Consider the following 22,141-nt stretch of genomic DNA (forward strand, 5'->3'; position numbering starts at 1 on the left):
GTGGCGACCCTTCTCTTTCTCGTCTCTCTTCCTTCCGGTCGAACAGCAACAGCCAAACACCCTTTACCTGTTGTGTTTCTCCGATTTGTCTCTCTTTGCCTCCATCTTTGAGATATGTTGCTAGAAAAAGAAGAAAGAATCGACGAGGGGGCTACCAGAGCAGCTCCTCGCCGCCAACTACCATCTCTACTTCCTCCTGCCTCCCCCTTCGACCTTGTTGTTTTTGCCATCATTCCTCCTTGCTACCAGTGATGTGTAGGAACACACAAAGGAGTCGCCGGAGATCGGGGTTCTCCCTCTTTTTCATGATGAATAAAAGTTGGAAAAATCTCGTTGTGGATATGTGGATGCCACCTAGATATTTCATTTCAAAAAAAAAGGAAATGACTTGATAGGGTAAGATACTTTTTGAAATGTATAAATTTAGTCATTTTTTTGTAAAATAAACCCTTCCACGTCAGCAAAACCTGTAGAATCCGGTGAAAATGACCTAATGTGTATATATTAATCAAGTATAAGGGTTTATTTTACAAAAAAAAAAAATAAGGACTAAATATGTACATTTCAAAAAGTATCTTACCCTATTAAGTTATTATCCCTTTAATAGTATATATAATGATGTACCATTTTACAAAACAGAAAATTAAACATAATAAAATCTTATAAGAACCCAAATAAAATTTTATTAAAACATATTTTCTGCTTACTTTTGGAAAATAAAATTCTAATTTAATTAAGATTGGAAAATTAAAAAATAAAAACTATGCCGTCAATAAAATTTCATAAATAAGAAAGGTTACATTGCAAATTTTCATTTCTTTGCTTCAAAGAAAATCCCTTGACCAATTAACGAAAACTATACAGTGCAATTCCAATAGAATAAGACCATTTCAATTTTTTACTTATTACAGCCTACAGAACAACTTAATGATCAACAAAACTTTTCAACATGAGGAATATCTATGTTATTGAATGCCAAAAGAACGGCATATGCACAAAGTGTTTCCTGTTAAATCCTAATATTTTACAAATTCGTCCTTACTTTATTTTCCTTCAATTTCCCCAAAATATGGCATCATTTTCTCATTTAGTCCTTGGCAAAGAAGTTAACGGTTGATATACAGAATTCCTCACACCGAAAATATAATCTGATCAAGCAGTTTACTATTTTTGTTTTATATTTCAGACAAAACTTAATAAAAAAATAAAAAACATGTGTATACAACTACACAACAACTTAAGCGGGTGATTCGAAAGGACCTCGAGACCTTTTTAAACCGAGAGTCTTATAATCCCACACGATCTCTCCAAGCATGTCTTGAGGTAAACACAATCGTTGTTCTTTAACCGATCTTTGTAGCTCACAAAACAACTTTAAATCCCGTAATTTTATATAATCAAGCAACACCCGTTCATGATGTGGGACCCACTTCCTAGGAAACGGAGTATAATCACACGATGGAATCATAGACATATGCGAAAACCTAATTCCTTCAATAGCATCTGCAAGCCCTAATCTTAACAACTCCGCATACTCGGGTGTCCGATTGTCCATACTTTGCCTAAGCGGACGGCTAAGATCGCGTGTCGCTTTCTTGAAAACCTTTGCCCGTGATTTCATTTTATACCTCGCGGCATATAATTTCCCCACCGAGTTTCGAATCACGTACGCGCAAAAGCCCACGATTTTTTTTCGGTTATCTGCGTATCGATACCAATCCGCCATTGTTTCAAGAAACTTATTCATTTGAGCATTCGTTTGAGCTTGACCACAATAAAGCATTGGAGTGCAAGGTAAAGGTTCGGGATCTTTATCACCTTTTACTAATTTAAGCCTTCGAAAGTGTCGTATGCATTGAGGCAAACTTGCAGTGACTGAAAGCAAAATTCCTACGCTTTTTTGAGTCACTATATGACCACCATTTGATGCGAAACGTATATTTGGATAGATTATTCTTTGGCAAATTATATGATCCAGGAATTGAACACCTCTACTTATGTGTTCGATCTCTAGATTTGATTCGTTTATTGTTATCCCGTATTTATTTGAGGAAAACTCGATTATTGTGTTCCTTATTTCAACCGCATCCTTTCTTGATCCTGTAATTCCAATCAAGAAATGACCTCCATAACGAATGTAATCCATTTTTTTGGTTTTATCTTTTCCACCCCCACGAACGAATTCAGGCCATGATGGAGTAGAACTACCATAACCATCAGTAGTGGAAGCATTTGTAACGAAATTATCATTTGAAAACTGAGAAAAGCTAAGGATTCTCTCCTCCATCATGTGGTCTAATTCATTAAGACAAATATTAGCAAGTAAAGGACTTAATATCCCACAATAACCATAATTTGGTACCTTAAGTGCTTCCATAGGAGCAAAATCATAGAAAGTTCTGAGCCAATAAGGGTCTGGTTTGGCCTCATTTTCATCTAGAACTTTCTTCTTCTTCAACCCCCTTTTCTTGTTTTTTCTCCTCCATACCTTCTCATTGGAAAGATGAACTGGTTTTGGTAGATCTTTTAGTCCTGATTTGATCAAAGACAGTACTTTCTGATCCTTCACACCTTTTTCAACAAACCCCATCAATAAATTGACATCGACATTATCAAAAATTAGGGTTAAATCACCTTTTAAGAACCATACATACCCAGCAAAATTACTCCTAATTGTTCGAATTACCGTATGCGCGTTTCTCCTAGGGCGAAACCCGTGTGATTTGGGCGAAAATCTCGGCTCAAAAATAGGTTCCAGAATCATCAAAAGCAATTCTTGAACGACAGTGTCTTGAAACGGAGTTTCAATGGAGTCTGAAATCGTACGAAGCTTGCGACTTGAGAGCTTCGAAAAAGGGATTTTATCGTTTGGGTTTTGGATGTAGGGATGGGTTTTCATGTTCCATTGAAACTGGCCGTGTACTACAGCGTTCCGGAGAGAGAGGAGGTCGGTGAGGACGTGCGATTGGAGAGCGTTGCGCGAGGGAAAAGAGCCCGTGAAGTGGGCGCAGGTGCGTTGGTAGGCTAAGACCCATAGGTCGAGTTTGGAGAGGAAACCGGTGAGGTTGAAGAATGGAGTCTGGTTGTGGTCAGAGAAGGTTCGGACCCATAAATCAGAGAGGACTTGAACTGGGTCCTCTTTTAAGAGGCTATATGGGTCTCGTGGGGGAGACTGTGGTTGACGGCGGCGGCCGTCGTCGTGTTGGCCGTGGTGATTTTTGTGGGGAGTAGAGAAGTGTGAGAAGTTGCGGATGCAGGAAAGGTGTTTGAGTTTAGTCCTGATTAGTGACATCTGCGGGATTCATTTGGATTGTGGGTTGTTTTAGTCTTTAGAACGTTAGGTTTTGTTACTACGGACTACGGAGAGACCTCGCTCTACACTAAGTCGCTAACTATCTAATAAGATACTATGCTATTTATTATGTTATATTTTGGGTTAACCGTTAACGCCACAAAAACTATTATATTCATATCTTTCTGATGTTTAAACTTAAATAAATACATAAATAAAATTACTTATTATATTTTTAAAAAAAATATATTTTTGGGCTTTTGGCAAAAATTATTATATTTATTTGGTTTTGTTACACAGCATCTTTTTTGTTTCATTTTTTTTTGAACTGGCACCTAAATTCATCTATGTCCACAACAAGACTTGAACTCTGAACCTTAAGGAGGGAGGACATCACCTGATACCGCTAAGTTATAAACCTTTTGGTATCTTTTTTGTTTCATATTTGTCATTATTGTCTGGAAAGTTTTTCATTTTTAGTCATTGGTTAGTCACTAATAGGTATTTTAAGACACAATAACTTAAAATGAAAAAAAAAAAAAAAAAAACCGTTAAATGTGAAATTCAAAACCACGACTTCTCCGTAAGGACGAGACGTGTTAGTTAGTAAAGCAAGGACTCTCTTTTTTGTATTACCAATATTTAACGTAAGTCTCAAACTCATACTATATAATAAATAATGTGACATGCTAATATATACAACAATCAAATTTGTTAATTCATTTGTAATTTATCTAAAAAACAATTTGTTATTTTTAATGACATATTTACAGAGAAACCAAATAAATAAAACAACGATACATATAGTTTTAAGGCTTAAATGCAAAAAATACATTATATTTTTTTTCCTGCTTTTATAGTTTTGTACTTTTATATTTTTTTTATGCATACTATCATCCCATTTATTTGGTTTTTTCAACAAGTATGTCACATTGTTTATTAGATGTCTCATGTTCGAGATTTACATTAGGTGTTTTTCCTTTTTTGTAAAATACATGTATGCATTAAAGACAACAAACACTAGCAATAAAAAAAGCCCTTGGATACCAGCTAAAACGTCCCGCCCCTCAAGGAAATCGCAATTTCGAACTTTGCCTTCAAAACCGCTCCCTTTTTCATTTAAAGGGGTTTTGAACTAGCAATAAAAAAAAGCCCTTGGATTACTAGCTAAAATACATGATGAAATCAATGGAGGAAATCATAAAGTAAGCCTCATACAAACCTGAAGCAAAATTCAAACAAATGGTTTCTTATGAAATCGATGGAGGCAGATCCAAAGTTGATGAAATCGATTAATTCTTGATGAAATCAATGGATGAAATCAGAAAGTAAGACTCATACAAACCTGAAGCAAAGTTCAAAATCAATTCCTTCATGTTGTACATATTCACCAGAGACTGTAGAGTTGATTTAATCATCTTCTCTAGTGGTGTCAATCTAATTGTTAAGAGAGAGAGAGAGAGAGAGAGAGAGAGAGAGAGAGATAAGGGGATGGTCTGAATTTTGAACCAAGAGAATAAGAGAGATCGAAAGGAGAAGTGTTTAGAGAAAGAGACATATCACGTTTTGATAGAAGATAGGGAATAGTATTTCTTTTGATTTTTATATTATTAAAAAACAAAATCAATAATAAAAATGGTTAAAAATATACTTAAGGGTATAACGGTCTTTCTAATTTGGTCATGGACCAAAAGCGTAACAAAAACATACAATAGGGACAGTCTTAGTTAAAAATTCTTTATATGGACCAACTACGCAGATTACCCCAAACCACAGGGACCATTCATGTAATTTACCCATATCATTTATTTAAAGGATCCCAATGTCATACCTTGTTTATTGAGAAAGAAAGCACAATAAGATCATAAAAGACATATAGTGTTTTTCAATCATCCAAAGAAGCAAGTCCTAAAGCTTTTCTTACATGATCTCGTTAAATACTTTATATAATCGAAAACCCCTTGCTAGTATTCAATTCTAAATTGTTATTTTTTGTTAGTGTACACATATTTTTGTAGAATGTCAATGATTTTAAGTGTTGCTAATAGGGATCTTGTATATTTAAAAGTTGAACTTAACTACCAAGGGGTTTTTGTAAGGTGTAATGTAACACCCAGAATCAGAAAGGCCAAGAAAGGAAAGGAAAACCCTAAGTCAAAAAGGGGTCAACTCGTTGAGTCCAAGGAATGACTCGACGAGTCGGAGAGTGGACTCGGTGAGTCAGGTCTGGGTTAGGAAGCCCTAATTCCGGGACTTGGTATTCTATTTAAGCATCTCATTCTCTTCCCTAGGGCTCATTTGCGGCCCCTGTTGTCCAGAACTTGAAACCCTAGCCACCCAACTCCATTGTTGAGTTAGTTCTTGCCTTGAGAGAGAATTAAAGCTTGGAGAAAGAAGAAGGACCTTGGTGGTGCAAGAAGAAGCTATAGATCCAGAGTTAGGGTAGCATTTCAGACCATTTAGAGGTAAAAAGCTTATACATTGGCTGTTAATCATCTAGATCCCCTTTCTAGTATAGATTTGGTCACATTTGGATCATTTCCAAGGTCAATCCGAACTTTGAGCCATTGAGGACGAAAAGGACTTAAGATCTATGCATTTCTGAGCTTTAAAAGCTCTAAGGGGGCAGCTTTACCCAGCCATGGCTCCATTTGGACCTAGGCCTTCATTGTAGCTTTGACCTTGAGAAGGACCTTGACCAAAGTTGACCTAGTTGACTTTGGGAGGACAGTTAGGCTAATTGTTATTATTGGTATTGGTAGCTTGGGGAGCCAGTGGAGCAGCGGTTCAGAGAGTTGTCGGATAGCAGCCAGAGGGTTATCAGTAGAGTTCAGCAGTGCAGGTGAGTTTCCCTTTGTGTGAATGGGTCTACGGCCACAATGTCAGCCCATGTAGTTATGAGTAGGAAGACTCGGGGGTTAACCTTAGGCACTGTTTGCTAGTATGATATTCAGGACCAAGGTCCAATGTCGGGCGGGTGCCCAATGAATGGTTTTCATGATAGAGTATACTTGTTGTCTGTGTGATACTTGTATGTGCCTGGTAGGGAGGTGAGTGTCGGCAAGGTCCCGTATCTCACTATTAGCAAAGTATCGATGGGGTTCCATATCTCATCAGTAGCCGAGCAGGGGCGAGGCACAAGATAGGAATGGAGTGAGTGTGGGATGGGCCCGTATCTCACTATCAGCAGGAATGTGGACGGGGTTCCATGACTCATCAGTAGCTGAGACAGGGGCGGGGCCCAAGACAGGCAAGGCCTTAGTACAGGAATGCAATAGAGTAGTTATGGTTTATGTGTTATGCGATATGTTATATGTTTGTATATGTTTAGCGAGCGGGGCCCAGAGACAAGCGGGGCCTAAGAGAAACAGATTTGTACACTGAGCGGGGCTCGAAACCAGGTGGGGCCTGTTGTAGCGAGCGGGGCCCAAGGTAGTGGGTGAGGCCCAGTATTTGTAGTATGCAGTTATGTGTATGGTATGTGGCAGGTTGGGGAACTCACTAAGCTTTGTGCTTACAGTTTTCAGTTTTGGTGTCAGGTACTTTTGGTAGCGGAAGGAAGAGCTCGAGATGATCGCATGGCACACACCATAGTTAGTCAGCCTGGGATGTTTTACTCTGATAATAAGAACATGTTTTGAATTGATACTCCGAATTTATGTTATGACTTATGATATGGTTTTATAAATATGGTTTTAGTAATGTTTTAAAGGAAATTTTTAGTCGTGATTTTTGGGTCGTTAGATGTTAGTATCAGAGCCTTGGTTTGAGGGATTCGGACATACTTTCGGGTGTGTCAGGACTCAAACTGAGGAATTGGTATAGAAATTTTCAAAAGAAAATCAATTTTCGTAAAGATGAATTTTTGAGAAAAGAAAAAGAGTTTTAGAAAAAGCGAAAGGAATTTTAAAAAGAAAAGAACCTTGAAAAGAGAAAAGGGTGTGGTGGATGCAATCAGCCGAGCTCAAGTATGTTCTCCCAAAATACCCATACAAGTTATCTTATGATTATCAGTTAGTAGAATAGCATGCTAGATTAGGGCTAAGGATCTAGAGAGGATGCCTTATGTGCCTGTTATATGTGCTTTTGAGCAGCATGATAGTATTGATTAGACAGTAGTAGGATAGCCTGATTAGGTTATGCCTGAGTAGATGAGCTTATGTCGCATGCTAGTATAGATTCTTGATATGTGAATATGATTGCTTGATTATCTTATGACTAGATTTTCCTTGTTTGAATGTTGCTTGCTCTGTGCTTTGTGCGATTCTAAGTGATGGGAGTTAGCTATTAGATGAATACGTTAAGTCACATGTAATCAGGATTAAATAATCTTAGAGTATTGGATTTGACCCTATTGTGTAGCTCTTGTTTGAGTCCAACCGTTGTAAGGATGAGCCCCTTAATTGAAGGATTATCCGAGCCTCGTTACATGTGATGGTATTCAGGTAATTGTTGATTGTCATTACGAGGAAACCTTCAGCAGCCGAGGACTGGTTGGGTCGGAGGTTTCCCTAGGATAAGCCTAGGATGAGTTTAGTGCTGGGAGCAGTAGTAGTAGTAGTAAAAGGGACCTGGTGGAGTCGAAGCAGTTCTTGAGGAAAGTACGGATAGATGTGGAAGGTAGTATGGGCCCGTACTACTGAAAGCAGAGGATCCGTACTCGATTCAAGAAGGGCTGAGATGAGACCGGGAAACTTGTAGTGTGTGTATGAGTGATCCCTCAGCAGTGATGTGTGTTTTGATAGTTATTGTATTGTGTTTTCAGCATGGTGACATTGTGTAAGAGACTAGTGGGCGGATCAGGCACCGGAGAGGGATCAAGCTCGGTTCAGGGACCGAGCAGCTCGAGCAGCGGATGAGAGAGTTTGTATCAGCTGAGATCACGCACAGTATCTTAGACTAGACTCCTGTGACCTTTGGCATGGTCAAGGAGGATATACTAGAGATTTTGGACGAGAGGCTTGGAGCCTTTTCCGCAGAGATGATGGCTTTGGTAGGAGCGCGTACCTTGACATTCCGAGAGTTTAGAGCTTGCGGAGCATCAGATTATCATGGGGTTAGGGACCTCATTGCTAGCAGCAGATGGTTGGCCGATGTTGCCAACACTTTTCGTACTAGCTGATGTCCCGAGGGGGACAAGGTCAGACTCGCCTCCTGTCTTCTGAAGGACAGAGCGCGGGATTAGTGAGAGGAGGTTGGACATGCCATTGGTGATGATGTCGCATTAGACGCGATGACATGGAGTGATTTCTCGGCCAGGTTTAGGGCTGAGTTTGCACCAATTATTGAGGTGCAGCAGTTGGCACGAGAGTTTCAGGACCTTCAGCAGACGACTGACACTGTGGCGGCGATCACCGCCAAGTTCAGTGAGAAGGCTCTTCTTGTTCCATAATATGTCACGGATGAGGAGATGAAGAAGGCCTGATATCATGAGATGTTGAGAATTGACATCAGGGAGTTTGTGAGCAGATCCAGCTGCAAGACATTGGAGGACATGATTGCTCAGGCCAGAGAGAGGGAGATTGATCTGGAGCAGATCAGGAAGAGGAAGTCGGATGAGATTCAGGTAGCTACAAGTTCGGGCAAAATGCCCAAGGGGTTAGATTCGAGATCGAGGGATTTTCAGAGCCGCAGCCGATGCGGGAAGTGTGGCAGGACGCACAAGGGTGCGTGTAGGAATGGTAGCGGTGGTGATTATGGTTGCTTCAAGTGTGGCCGGACTGGTCATTTTAGTAGAGATGGTACTCCTACCACCACTCAGGGTTCAGACCTAATATGTTTTCATTGCAGTCAGCGGGGCCACAAAAAGGCCCAGTGCCCGAGTTTGCTTTCAGCAGGATGGGTGAAAGCACCCGCCCCTACGACTTTGAGGATCACCGAAGGCCGTCATGGCCGAGCAAAGGCGCTTGCGGTGGGAGGCAAGGCTTTTCAGTTGTCTATCGTGGAGACGCGAGCAGCACCGGACGTTGCAGGTGTGTATCTTTTGTTCCCTTGTAACTTTTATTCATGAATATATTGTTATGGTTCTACATCGCTATTGGTAGGGGTATTTCAGAAATTTGTAGCCTGTTTGTGATTGAGTTATATGCCATCTACATACCTTGGATTTTAGAGTGATAGTTGAGGACGTCCCCTATAGAGCAGGTTACTTCGGATGCAGTAACTGTAGCATGTATGCGTGAGACTCAGTAGTGTCTCGCTAGTTTTAGGCAGGTGTCATTTGGGGGTAGATCGGTTAGATCCCTAGCTTTGGTAAGCTTGGGGCGTTCAGTAGATCGGTCAGGGATGATAGGAAGGATTGGGAATCCTTTTCAAGCACTGAGTCATAAGGTATTAGCAGGATTAAAGTGGGGGAGAACCCTTCAAGTATTCAGAGTCGGTAGCATGCTAAACTTAGAAGGATTAGTGACCCCCGAGAAGGATGCGAAAGCAGTCCGAGAAGTTGGGTGGGTTCAGGAGTTGGGAATTTGGGAATTTGGCAAGCTTCCCAACGTCGGGTTCATGTATTTGGGGATTAGTAGACGATTGGTTTGGGGAAGACTGAGCTGAAGATTTTCTCGACAGAGTGCGAGTATAGCAAGGATCTAAGGCTACAAGGTGGTTGTAGCATGTGATGATTGAGGGTTGGTTTTGGAAATCAGGTTGGAGGATCGCTAGCAGGACTCGGGTGAGTCAGGGTGCCCTCGGAATAGTAGTCAGTGGTAGAGACAGTATGGAGGGTGTAGTAGGACTACAGGATAGCCGCAGCATTCCCCAGCACCGAGTCAGAAAGGGAAGTGATGTAAGACTGTAGGTAAGTTGTAGCATTAATTAGCAGTTTAGTTAGCGGAGTGTGGGCGGGGGCTCGTATCTCCTAGTTAGCAAGATAGGGATCATGAAAGCTTAAGTCATTGAGGTTTAGTATGGAGTTGACCTGCATAGCCCTTGATAGGTGAGGCCACTCCAGGATGCAGTTGGGTGAGACCCGTGGGCGAGGATCGTATGTTAGTAGCAGTATAGGTGAGACTTGGGAGCAGGATTGCTCAGTAGTATGGTTTGGGTGAGACCCGTGGGCAAGGCCCGTGCGACAGTAGCTAGGCAGGTGAGACTAAAGGGGAGGACCACTCTAGGATATAGTCGGGTGAGCCCCGTGGGCGAGGCCTGTGAGATTATAGTAGCACAGGTGGGACCTGGTAGGGACCTTAGAGTCAGGATAGGGGATCGAGGATCCCAAGGCTTCTAGCACCAGAGTGGCAGGATTAATGGAGCAGTTTAGATAACCGAAGTTTCTTCGGAAGTCGTTGGGAGAAACTAAGAGATTGTGCTAGTGGTAGTGACCAGTGGGTATCTGGTAACCCAATTATAGGCAGAATCTCTAGGGGACCAGGGTGGTCTTGGTTCATTCAAAAGGCGGATGAGAAACAGTAGGACTTTAAGGAAGGGAAGTGATGATAGAGAAGTATGGTGTGAGACAGCTAGTTGACCAAGGAGTGTTATGCCTCTCACAGCAGGGTTGGATAATCTCAGAGGGAAGGGTTTGACCCTGTTGCGCAGCTCTTGTATGAGTCTAACCGTTACAGGGATGAATCTGTTACTCGAAGGATCGTCTTATCCATAAGCTGGGTTGGGTGCTTATCACTAAGTTATAGTAACAAGAAGTATTCGGTGTGTATCGGCAGTAGTGACCAGCACTAGGAGTGGCTGGAGTAATGGATACCGTGAAGGATATGTCCTTCATAGTGGTACAGAAGGTGGTTAGTTGTGGAAGATTACCTAGGAAGGCCAGTAACGCGCAAGGAAAAAGGGGAAGAACCCCTAGGATGTCCATCATAAGTACTCGGGGAGTACCGGAAGGATTGTCAGTTAAGTAAGTTGCATTCTCAGGATTGGTGGCTATAGAATTCTGAGTGACCGGGCGAAAGGTCAATGGAAGTGGTCAGCCAGAGTTAAATTCATTAGGCAAGGGTGATGCGAGCAGATTGCAAGATAGTTGGTCGTAGCGGACTTCGAGGATGAAGTCTAGCTTAAGTGGGGGAGAGTTGTAACACCCAAAATCAGAAAGGCCAAGAAAGGAAAGGAAAACCCTAAGTCAAAAGGGGGTCAACTCATCGAGTCCAAGGAATGACTCAACGAGTCGGAGCGGGATCCGTGTGCAAGGTTAAGTGACCGACTCGATGAGTCAGAGAGTGGACTCGGCGAGTCAGGTCTGGGTTAGGAAGCCCTAATTTCGGGACTTGGTACCCCATTTAAGCATCTCATTCTCTTCCTTAGGGCTCATTTGCGGCCCCTATTGTCCAGAACTCGAAACCCTAGCCACCCAACTCCATTGTTGAGCTAGTTCTTTCCTTGAGAGAGAATTGAAGCTTGGAGAAGGAAAAAGGACCTTGGAGGTGCAAGAAAAAGCTATAGATCCAGAGTTGGGGTAGCATTTCAGACCATTTAGAGGTAAAAAGCTTATACCTTGGCTTTTAATCATCTAGATCCCCTTTCTAGTATAGATTTGGTCACATTTGGACCATTTCCAAGGTCAATCCGAACTTTGAGCCATTGAGGACGAAAAGGACTTAAAATCTATGCATTTCTGAGCTTTAGAAGCTCTAAGGGGGCAGCTTTACCCAGTCATGGCTCCATTTCATGACCTAGGCCTTCATTGTAGCTTGGATTAAGTGTTCTAGCCTCATAGCACCTTGCATGCACGTAAAGTTAGCAACTTTACGTGCAATGTTAGCATAAGGAGTCCGGATCTATGAGTTGGAGGTGTTGGGATGGACTGGAGTCGGCATAATAGAGATGTCATAAGATGGACTCGGCGAGTCAGTTCTTGGACTCGACAATTCGGGTCGCAAACCCAAACCCTTCTGTTTATGAGTGGGGTTAGAGAAGGACTCAGCCAGTCTGTGTCCGTAATGGACATGAAGATCATGGTACTCGACGAGTTCAAGGAGGAACTCGGCGAGTCCATGGCAATCTCCTTAGCTTATGAAGATGGACTCGGCGAGTTGTAGAACAACTCGGCGAGTCGGTTGAAGTTGGTCCCGAATGTTTAGTTGAAGGAGAACTCGTCGAGTTGTTGCTAGACTCGACGAACAGAGTCGAGGTTGTTTTGGGGTTTGAGGAGCACGGACTCGACTAGTTGGTAGAACTACTAGGCGAGTCGAGTCAACTGGAAGTTGACTCTGACCGTTGGCTTTGACCTTGAGAGGGTCCTTGACCAAAGTTGACCTAGTTGACTTCGGGAGGACAGTTAGGCTAATTGTTATTATTGGTGTTGGTAGCTCGGGGAGCCAGCGGAGCAGCGGTTCAGAGAGTTGTCAGATAGCAGCCAGAGGGTTATCATCAGAGTTCAACAGTGCAGGTGAGTTTCCCTTTGTGTGAATGGGTCTATGACCATAATGTCAGCCCATGTAGTTATGAGTAGGAAGACCCGGGGGTTAGCCCTAGGTACTGTTTGCTAGTATGATATTCAGGACCAAGGTTTAATGCCGGGCGGGTGCCTAAGGAATGGTTTGCATGATATAGTATACTTGTTGTCTGTGTGATACTTGTATGAGCCTGGTAGGGAGGTGAGTGTGGGAGAGGTCCCGTAACTTACTATTAGCAGAGTATGGATGGGGTTCCATATCTCATCAGTAGCTGAGCAGGGGCGAGGCCCAATTTAGGAATGGAGTGAGTGTGGGCTGCGCCCGTATCTCACTATCAGTAGAAATGTGAACGGGGTTCCATGACTCATCAGTAGCAGGACAGGGGTGGGGCCCAAGACAGGCGAGGCCTTAGTATAGGAATGCAATAGAGTAGTTATGGTTTATGTGTTATGCGATATGTTATATGTTTGTATATGTTTAGCGGCGGGACCCAGAGATAGGCGAGGCCTAAGAGAAACATATATGTACACCGAGCGGGGCTCGAAGCCAGGCGGGGCATGTTGTAGCGAGCGGGGCCTGAGGTAGTGGGCGAGGCCCAATATTTGTAGTATGAAGTTATGTGTATGGTATGTGGTAGGTTGGGGAACTCACTAAGCTTCGTGCTTACAGTTTTCAGTGTTGGTTTCAGGTACTTCCGGTAACGGAGGGAAGAGCTTGGGAGGATCGCATGGCACACACCATAGTTAGTCAGCTTGGGATGTTTTACTCTGATAATAAGAACATGTTTTGAATTGATACTCCAAATTTATGTTATGACTTATGATATGGTTTTATAAATATGGTTTTAGTAATGTTTTAAAGGAAATTTTTAGTCGTGATTTTTGGGTCGTTACATGTAGCATCTTGTCTGATGTTAGAAAGTTCTTATTAACTAATGTTGATTTTGATGGGATGTATTTATCTGAGTGTGTAACTTTCCTGAGAAGGTTCATGAAGACTAAATAAATGAGTTTGAGTATGCAATCTTCTTGAAAACTACACAACACTAACGGAGGTCAAATTTACAAATACATTGACCATTTTGGTGATGAATTATAGAAATGGTTTAAGGAGCACAACTGTGAAGTAGAGAGCGTAACGTACCGAAGATACTGAGTTTTACCAAAAACGTGTGACTATATGCATATAGTGACATTTTATATTTTCACTAAAAGTGTGACGGAAGGTGACACCATCGTATGGGTCTTATGGTCACTTTAAAATGTAGTGCTTGTATGCTATGAAAACATGTGGCCGTAGTATAAAAGTGTGGCAAATGTGTACAAAATTTTGTTCCTTAAATATCCAATATTGTAGCGTTAAACAGATAGTAGTCACACATTTAGTTAACGTGGTGACTGTGTATCACCAACATGCGACATTCGTGTTGTTTTAGTGTAGTTGTTTTGTTTCATATAGTCACACAGTTTAAATTTTATTAAGACTATTGTTTATCTTTTGTAAACTTGTAATTATGGTGAGTGCGACCATGTTTGCTAAATGGCGACAACTACTTTACTTTCATATGTGACGAATTGCTAATTATTAGTCACAAAAAACAATCAACGTTTGTGACTATAACCTAACGTATAGAGACAAACAATTAAGTGAATTAAAATCATAAGTATTATAAAGTCAAACATTTTGTTAAAATTAAGGATAATTCGGTATTGTATTAAGACTATTGGGTATATTTTAGACACATATAATTTATGGTGAACATGTCCGTGTTCGGTAAATGGACACATATAATCAATGATATATGTGACGATTTACTAGTATTTAGTCTCAACAACAATCAATTATGGTATTTATTTGTCATATAAATTGTTTTTCATGTTGTTATTGTTTAACTTAATGACAAAAAATATTAATAAACATCATTTTAAATCAATTGTATTCTCATAATTCTTGTATATTATGACTATTGTTAACCATTTAGCCACACGTTACAAATTGATGTAAAGTAACCATTGTACATTTTTAGAGACATTAAAAACGTATAAAACATGGCAAAAATATACTACAACCACTATAACTTACTATTTACTGTTACTTTTTATACATTTTAGACACATCAAAATAATTTAAATTAAAGTAACAAAATACAACAATATGAAACACAAACAAAATTCATAATTTGATATTAATAATAATTGAAATCGACATCCATATATATACATAATATTCCTAATTAAAATATCAAAGAAAGGAAAATTGTCCTACTTTAAAGAATTTAAATAATGGTTAAAAAATCAAACACATCATAAACCAAAACCTAAACATGACTAGCTAGACATTCATTTTGTTTGTATTGCTCCTTGTCTTCTTGAGAAGGGAATCAGATGATATGTAAGTTGGTATCCTTTTCGTTGAGTTTTGATGTGATATAATTTCTGGTACTTATAACAACAACATTGAAACCAAAAAAATTAGTTCATCATAAACTTAGTATAGTACTTTATGAAGAAAATAAAGTTTAATGCACAAAATAGTGAACATATTGAAACAAACCTTTGACTTGGTTTGCACAAGGTATTTTGGCCATGGAACAAAACTTTTATATGCATCCTCAACTAATGTGAATTCTCCAGTTTTATGGGGTAGAAATGTATTTTTTACAACCACTTCATCAATGGAAACTTTATAGCAATCATCTTGTAGAGGAACTCCATGAATGAATTGTCTTTCTGATGATAAGTGAATGGTACCACGAGCAACGATGTTCCTTTTATACGGATATGATAGACTACACTTGATTGGCTACAATGACAAGTAATGTTATAATATGAAAAAAAAAAAAAAAAAAGACAGAAATGTATATTGACCATGTAAAAAAACACTGACCTGGTGAATGGGTTTATTTGGTGAAACAGTTGGTATGTCATGATTGATAGTGGCAGTCTTAGACTCAACAGCTTTTCTGGTGGTTTTTGTATTAGCCTAATATAAAGATTTAAGACATATATAAAATTATATTTTAATATAAAAGATAAAATAAAAGTATTGAAAACTGTAAGGTTAGTATATACTACTGTTGCAGATTTCATGGAAATCAATTCTGCATCGGGAGTTGTAGTTGTAGATTTCGTTTGAACAGTTTTTTTGGTGGGTTTTGGAATAACCTACATAATTTAAAGTCCAACATGAAAAATCAGAAATTAGTACCGATATATATATATATATATATATATATATATATATATATATATATATATATATATATATATATATATATATATATATCAACGATGATCTAATAAGATGATAACATACTGGTGTTACAGGTTCTGAAGGTTCATTGGTTTTGAGACTAATAGGAGACGTTTCATTACTTTATACAATCTTCTCACTTGAAATACCTAGAAAATATAAAGAAAAAGGGAAAATGTGTAAAAGAAATGCAATTTATAGCTAACATTGACAACAAATATTTTCAATAAGATTACTTAAAAGTGTATGAGACAGATTTGGAAAGTCAGCTCCTTTTGCATTAAGATGAGCCAAAACTAGCTTTAGTGTTTGATCTTATTCATTAACCTTTGTAGACAAAGCCTTGAGTTCAGCATCTTTTTTCTCAAGCTTAAGTTTTCTATTATGCAGTGCAACTTTAAGATCCTTAATTTCTTCCTTAGATGACCCTTTGCAGCGAGGAACATAGAAATATCCGTTGTAAGTGACTCCTGTTCCGACACCGTTTAAAAATCCGCCCTTTTCCTTGCCAAAAACTAAGGTCATGGCATCCGTTCCTGGTTCAACATTTACTTGTCCTTCTTTTATCTGCTTCTCATGTTCCATCTACCAAACAAAAAATTAATAATTTTTGTCTTAATAACAATGATTAAAATATTTAAAGTAAAAGAAAAAGAAAAGTGTAGTGAAGTTACTAGTCTATCAGCCATGATTTTAACATCTTCATCCTTAAATTCTCCTTTACTTTCACGCCCTTTACACCACATAACTGACCTTGGGGGCATTTCCTCCTTTGAAATCACAATGTCTTCAATCTTTGATAAAAAAAATTAAATTTTAAAGAATATGAAACAAAAGCATGTTAAATAAAATGCTATGAAGTTAATATAGTTAAAGACCAAGCTTACCAACTTCCTCCTAAGAGTAGTATACCCCCCACGTCCCATCCGATGAGCATGCTTTGACATCTTTCTCGCTTTGATAGTCCTTTGTGACACATTCTGTGAAATAAAAGTAAAATATTTGTCACACACTTTTATAACCCAGTTTATGATAAATAAATGAATAAGTTTTGAAAAAAGATTTTAACATTAAACTCTTGAGATTGCGTATACGTCACAAATTTGTTCCAATCATCTTGTTCGGTGATTAGTGCACGATAACGAACGGTGATTTTTTTCAAGCTTTTTGGGATTGCCTAGATGTGGCTTGATGTAATCTGCATACAACTTTCTTCTGAAGTTCCATAGAAGAATACCAAGTCTATTCATCGCAAATTGTTTTCCACTTTCATGAACCTCAAAATAGCACTAAAACAAAAAAACAATGAAAATGTTAGTATTTAATACTTGATTTTTTACATATAATATGTTATACAGATTAAAAAATTGAAGAAAATATTTACTGTAATCTCTTCCCATAGTTTGTCTTCATTTCCGGTTTAACTTTTTTTCAGCAAAGAGCACTTAATCCCACCTTCTCGCGGACAAGATCACCCAAATAGATAACAAAGACTGTATTATTCTTCCCTATAAACTTACCGAATTCATCAAACCTGACACGTTTTTTTACCACCAGAATTGACATATTTAGTCTTCAGTTTTGGCAATCAAGTCATGCCCCTCTTCCTATTTGACCTTGTAGGAACTATTTTTTGGATTTCTTCTTCCGAATCTGATTGGCTATTGTAGTGAATGTCTTTATTTTCACCATCCTCTGTCTCCGAATCATTTTCTTGGTTTCCATCATCTAGCTCATCTTCTATATTATAGTCAGGGATATCCTCATGTTGTTCCTTGTCAACCTCCATGATTCTTCTGTTGACAAAACAGATTGAAAATAAATTTGATTGTTTATAAGTTTAATGATAATGTATGAATAATAATATTACAGACAATTGCTCACATAAACATTTCATCGAACAGTTGGTGTGCAACAAGCACACCAATATGAAGAATCAAAATTGTTTGTGTTATGCATGATCCGTAATCAATAAAATCAATAACATTGAAATGATGTAAAGCCAAACAAATAGCTTCCACTCCAAGAACAGAGGATTGTGTCGGTTGTAATAGATGTGAATCCGCCTACCCAACAGATTTCTTGAGTGTTCGAGTTTATTTATGGCATGAAACAACCCGCAGCATGGGTATAGCTTATGAATACGTTAGATAAAACCTTACATGAGCCCATTTTTTTTGTACCGCCAAAACCTGTGCTCAAAAATATCTTATTTTTGGGCATAGGTAATACGTACACAAACAATATACTTACACTAGAAAGCTTGATGAATGATGAAAACTGAATTATGATCCTTTTGGGATATAGCCTAACGCTAAACAAAACAATGGTGGAATAAATGACGGTCTATTAAATATTAAAATGATTTAACAGGTCCTAAATTGATGGATGTTACCAAAAAATTACCAGAATTTCCTTGATCCAATGGATTCATCTTCATAGTTTTGGCGGTGCGATAAATGAAGATTTCCTGCTTTGATTTGGAGCCCAAAAACCATACGAAAAAATGTTTGCCTCCCATTAGTTTTGTTTAAATTCGTTTGACGAATTCAAATGTGTTCCAAATTTTGAGCTGATAGTAATTCCACACGATTTGAAGCAAAAATCGTGGTTTGGAAACATGTTCTGCCTTCTCAAACATTATTATGATTTATTTGGTAATAATATAAATATTACATATTTGGTCCTTCTAAGTTAACAATTTATTCTTTGGAAAAACATTTATGACTATTTGAAATAAAAAATATTTAAAGTTAAGAAAATAAATACACAATGGAAAAATATTATTATATAGCAAAAATAATACTAAGGTCTAGTAGGCTTAATAATTTTTTATAATAATTTATATGCCATAACTCCATAAACCAATGACTATCTTATGCTATTACACACCTAACACCCGCACATGACCTAATGAGGTCCAAACCCACAAACAAAACCCATACATGACCTAATGAGGTCCAAACCCACAACCAACACCCGTAGATGACCTAATGAGGTCCAAACCCACAACCAACACCCATACATGACCTAATGAGGTCCAAACCCACAACCAACACCCATACATGACCTAATGAGGTCCAAACCCACAACCAAAACCCATACATGACCTAATGAGGTCCAAACCCACAATCCACACCCGTAGATGACCTAATGAGGTCCAAACCCACAACTAACACCCATACATGACCTAATGAGGTCCAAACCCACAACCAACACCCATACATGACCTAATGAGGTCCACCATCATTTTTTTGATGTGATGATTCATTTAACCGTTCATCTAACTAGGGAAGTAAAATTATGCGGTCCAATATTCTTTAGATGGATGTACCCATTTGAAAGGTTTATGAAGTTATTAAGGGGCACGTGCGAAACAAAAATAGACCAGAAGGATGCCTTGCAGAAGAGACAATTGAGTTTTTTAGTCAATTCCTTAAAAGGATGGATATTGTTGGTATTCTACATGACAATCATAACAAATGTGGAATTCATAAAGGTGTAGATAGTAGCTCTATTACGGACGGTACTCCTCTATCAGCTGCTAAATCGGTAGAAGTTTCTGCAGAACTATTCAGCAAAGCACATTTCTTTGTATTGCAAAATACATCTGAAGTACTCCCGTATATAAAGTAAGGTTTTTTACATGTATGTTTTTTTTTGTTATAATATTAACATTAACGTATTGACATACGACATATGGAATTTTTGGAACATATACACCCTACTAAACGAAAGGCACATATAGAACAAGAGCATAGTAAAACCTTTGGTCATTGGTTAAAAAAGGAGGTATATTCTTATCAAATATGTTGTGTTCTTTGTTATTTTTGTCTTGGTTTCTTAAATTCATAATCTAATTACAATTCATGTAGACAGAGAGTTAGGGGCCTATAGAGAAAGTATACTAGAGATAATGAGATGGATTTCACATGGACCCAATAAGAACATTATTAAATACGATGTATATGCTATTAATGGATATACTTTTCGTACAAAAGCTCGTGAAGGTAAAGTTTACCAAAACAGTGGGGTTAGTGTTGTTGCAATCGACACACACATTAGTAAAGAAGTTGTAACATATGCCAAAAACACTTATTATGGTGTTTTAAAAGAGATATGGGTACTAGATTATCATTTTAAAAGAATTCCAATTTTCATGTGTGATTGGGTTGACAATAGAAATGGGGTAAAAAGGGATAAATTGGGGTACACACTAGTTGAACTAAAAAGATTAGGCCATAAAGGTGATCCCTTCATATTGGCCTCACAAGCACAACAAGTATTTTACGTGACAGACTCACTCGATCAAAAAATGTCTATTGTTTTCAAGACACCTCCCAAAAATTAGAGAGATACATATGAAGATGTAGATGAAGAATTTAGTATTATTGTTCCTCATAATGATAACATATTGCCACGTGTAGACACACTTGACTTGCAGAAGGAAAACAATTATTTTCGTACTGATTGTCACGGTATTCTTATACGTACGGTACGTGTTTCTTAATGTCATGAATTACATTTGTAGCGATAATATTTTTCCTTCTTTTAACACTTAACGATCTTTATTTTTTGTTTGTAGAAGGGAAAGGCCAAAATTTAAGCATATCGTTATGTGGAGAATAAGAAAATGACAAAAAATGACGATGTACTTTACTTAATATCTTTTTACCATATTATACCATCAAACTATTCTGGCGTAATATTGTTATAACTGAAAGATATTTTTTTCGGTTTTTTACTGTTATATTGTTACACATGTTATAACATAAACTGCATGTAATAGCAATGTACTTTCGCTATGCAATGTTAAACAAGTTATGTTGTATTCATTTCATTTATTTATCATAATATTCTGTTAAAATAAGTTGTATTCATTTCATTTTTAATGGTGTATTATCTAGTGCAATTAAAAGAATAGATGACAAAAAGGGCAATTTGGTCCTTTCTTATAACTCTTATTTAATACGACATTATTTTTCTTTTATGACTATATTTACATATAGACACATATAATAGCTGTAAACGTAACTAAATGCTACCTACACACACTATTTGTTTCTTTTTAAAGCCAATTCATAATATTTTGACACACAAAATAAATGGTACATGACCATAAGTAACATATTCAATGAACGACCCCTAATTATAACGATAAGACATTATTTTTCTTCTATGACTATATTTACATATAGACACATATAATAGTTGTAAACGTAACTAAATGCTACCTACAAACACAATATTTGTTTATTCTTAAAGGCAATTCATAATACTTTGACGCACAAAATAAAAGGTATATGACCATAAGTAACCAATACTAACTTCTTTTACTTTCTTGCGTAATGTAACATCTGGATTCCCAGGTATCTCATTTTAAGTATTTATATTGAATATTAAAGAGGGACTCGACGAGTAGGAGCTCAGACTCGCCGAGTGGGATCGCGCATGTGTTGGTCTGATTTAATGGAGGACTCGGCGAGTCCATACGTGGACTCGGCGAGTCCACGTTGTTTAATGAAACCCTAATTTCTTGGGTTTGGGACCTATTTAAGGACCCTTATAGCCACCATTTGCGGCTACCAAACCCTTGAGAGAAACCCTAATAGTGCTTGAGCGTTTGTGAGAGAGAAGAAGCCATTATTGGACCTTTGTGGGTTTGTTTTGCAAGAAGAAGTTGATTCCAGCTTAGAGGAGGCCAAGGAGGTTGATTATTTGTGGATTGCAAGAAAAGGACATCATCCTTGAGGTAGCATATCGATCCTTTTTCTGTTCTGTTAAAGAATCCATAGATCTAGGGTTTTCTATACCCTTTATTGGGTTGATTTGTTGGGAATATGGTCCATTATCATGTTTAGATATCAGATATGGATCCATAGTGGTCCATAGAACTTAGTCCATCTTGCTTTATGAGGAGTTATGGAAGAAATGGACTTAGGATGTTGTTTTTGGGGCTAAATCATCAAGTAGTGTCATTTGGACGTTGCATGAGTATCAAGTTCGAACCTTTACGTGTTTATTGAGCTTGGGAAGGTTAAATCTATGGATTAGAGGAACAGATCTGGCCTCAGAAGGTCATTTGAGTGTGAGCATGGAATGAACTCGCCGAGTCCATGAGCGGACTCGACGAATCGAGTCGGGGTTGCCCTGCGATTCGTGACAAGTGTAACTCGTTGAGTGGAAGAAAGACTCAACGATCCTAGAGAGTCTGAAAGGATTCAGAGGACCTGCTTGGACTCGCCAAGTCACCTTT

General features: G+C 38.4%; 1 protein-coding gene across 1 annotated transcript; it reads right to left on the minus strand.

Moving 5' to 3' along the window:
- Window positions 1-1,142: 1,142 nt before the first annotated feature.
- LOC111911778 (nuclear intron maturase 1, mitochondrial) lies at window positions 1,143-3,385 on the minus strand. Its single transcript, XM_023907520.3, has one exon. The coding sequence runs from the start codon at window positions 3,290-3,292 to the stop codon at window positions 1,238-1,240; it is 2,055 nt and encodes a 684-aa protein (XP_023763288.1). The 5' UTR covers window positions 3,293-3,385; the 3' UTR covers window positions 1,143-1,237.
- Window positions 3,386-22,141: the final 18,756 nt, after the last annotated feature.

This window comes from Lactuca sativa, chromosome 8, assembly GCF_002870075.4.
Source record: "Lactuca sativa cultivar Salinas chromosome 8, Lsat_Salinas_v11, whole genome shotgun sequence".
In the NCBI taxonomy this organism is placed as follows: Eukaryota; Viridiplantae; Streptophyta; class Magnoliopsida; order Asterales; family Asteraceae; genus Lactuca; species Lactuca sativa.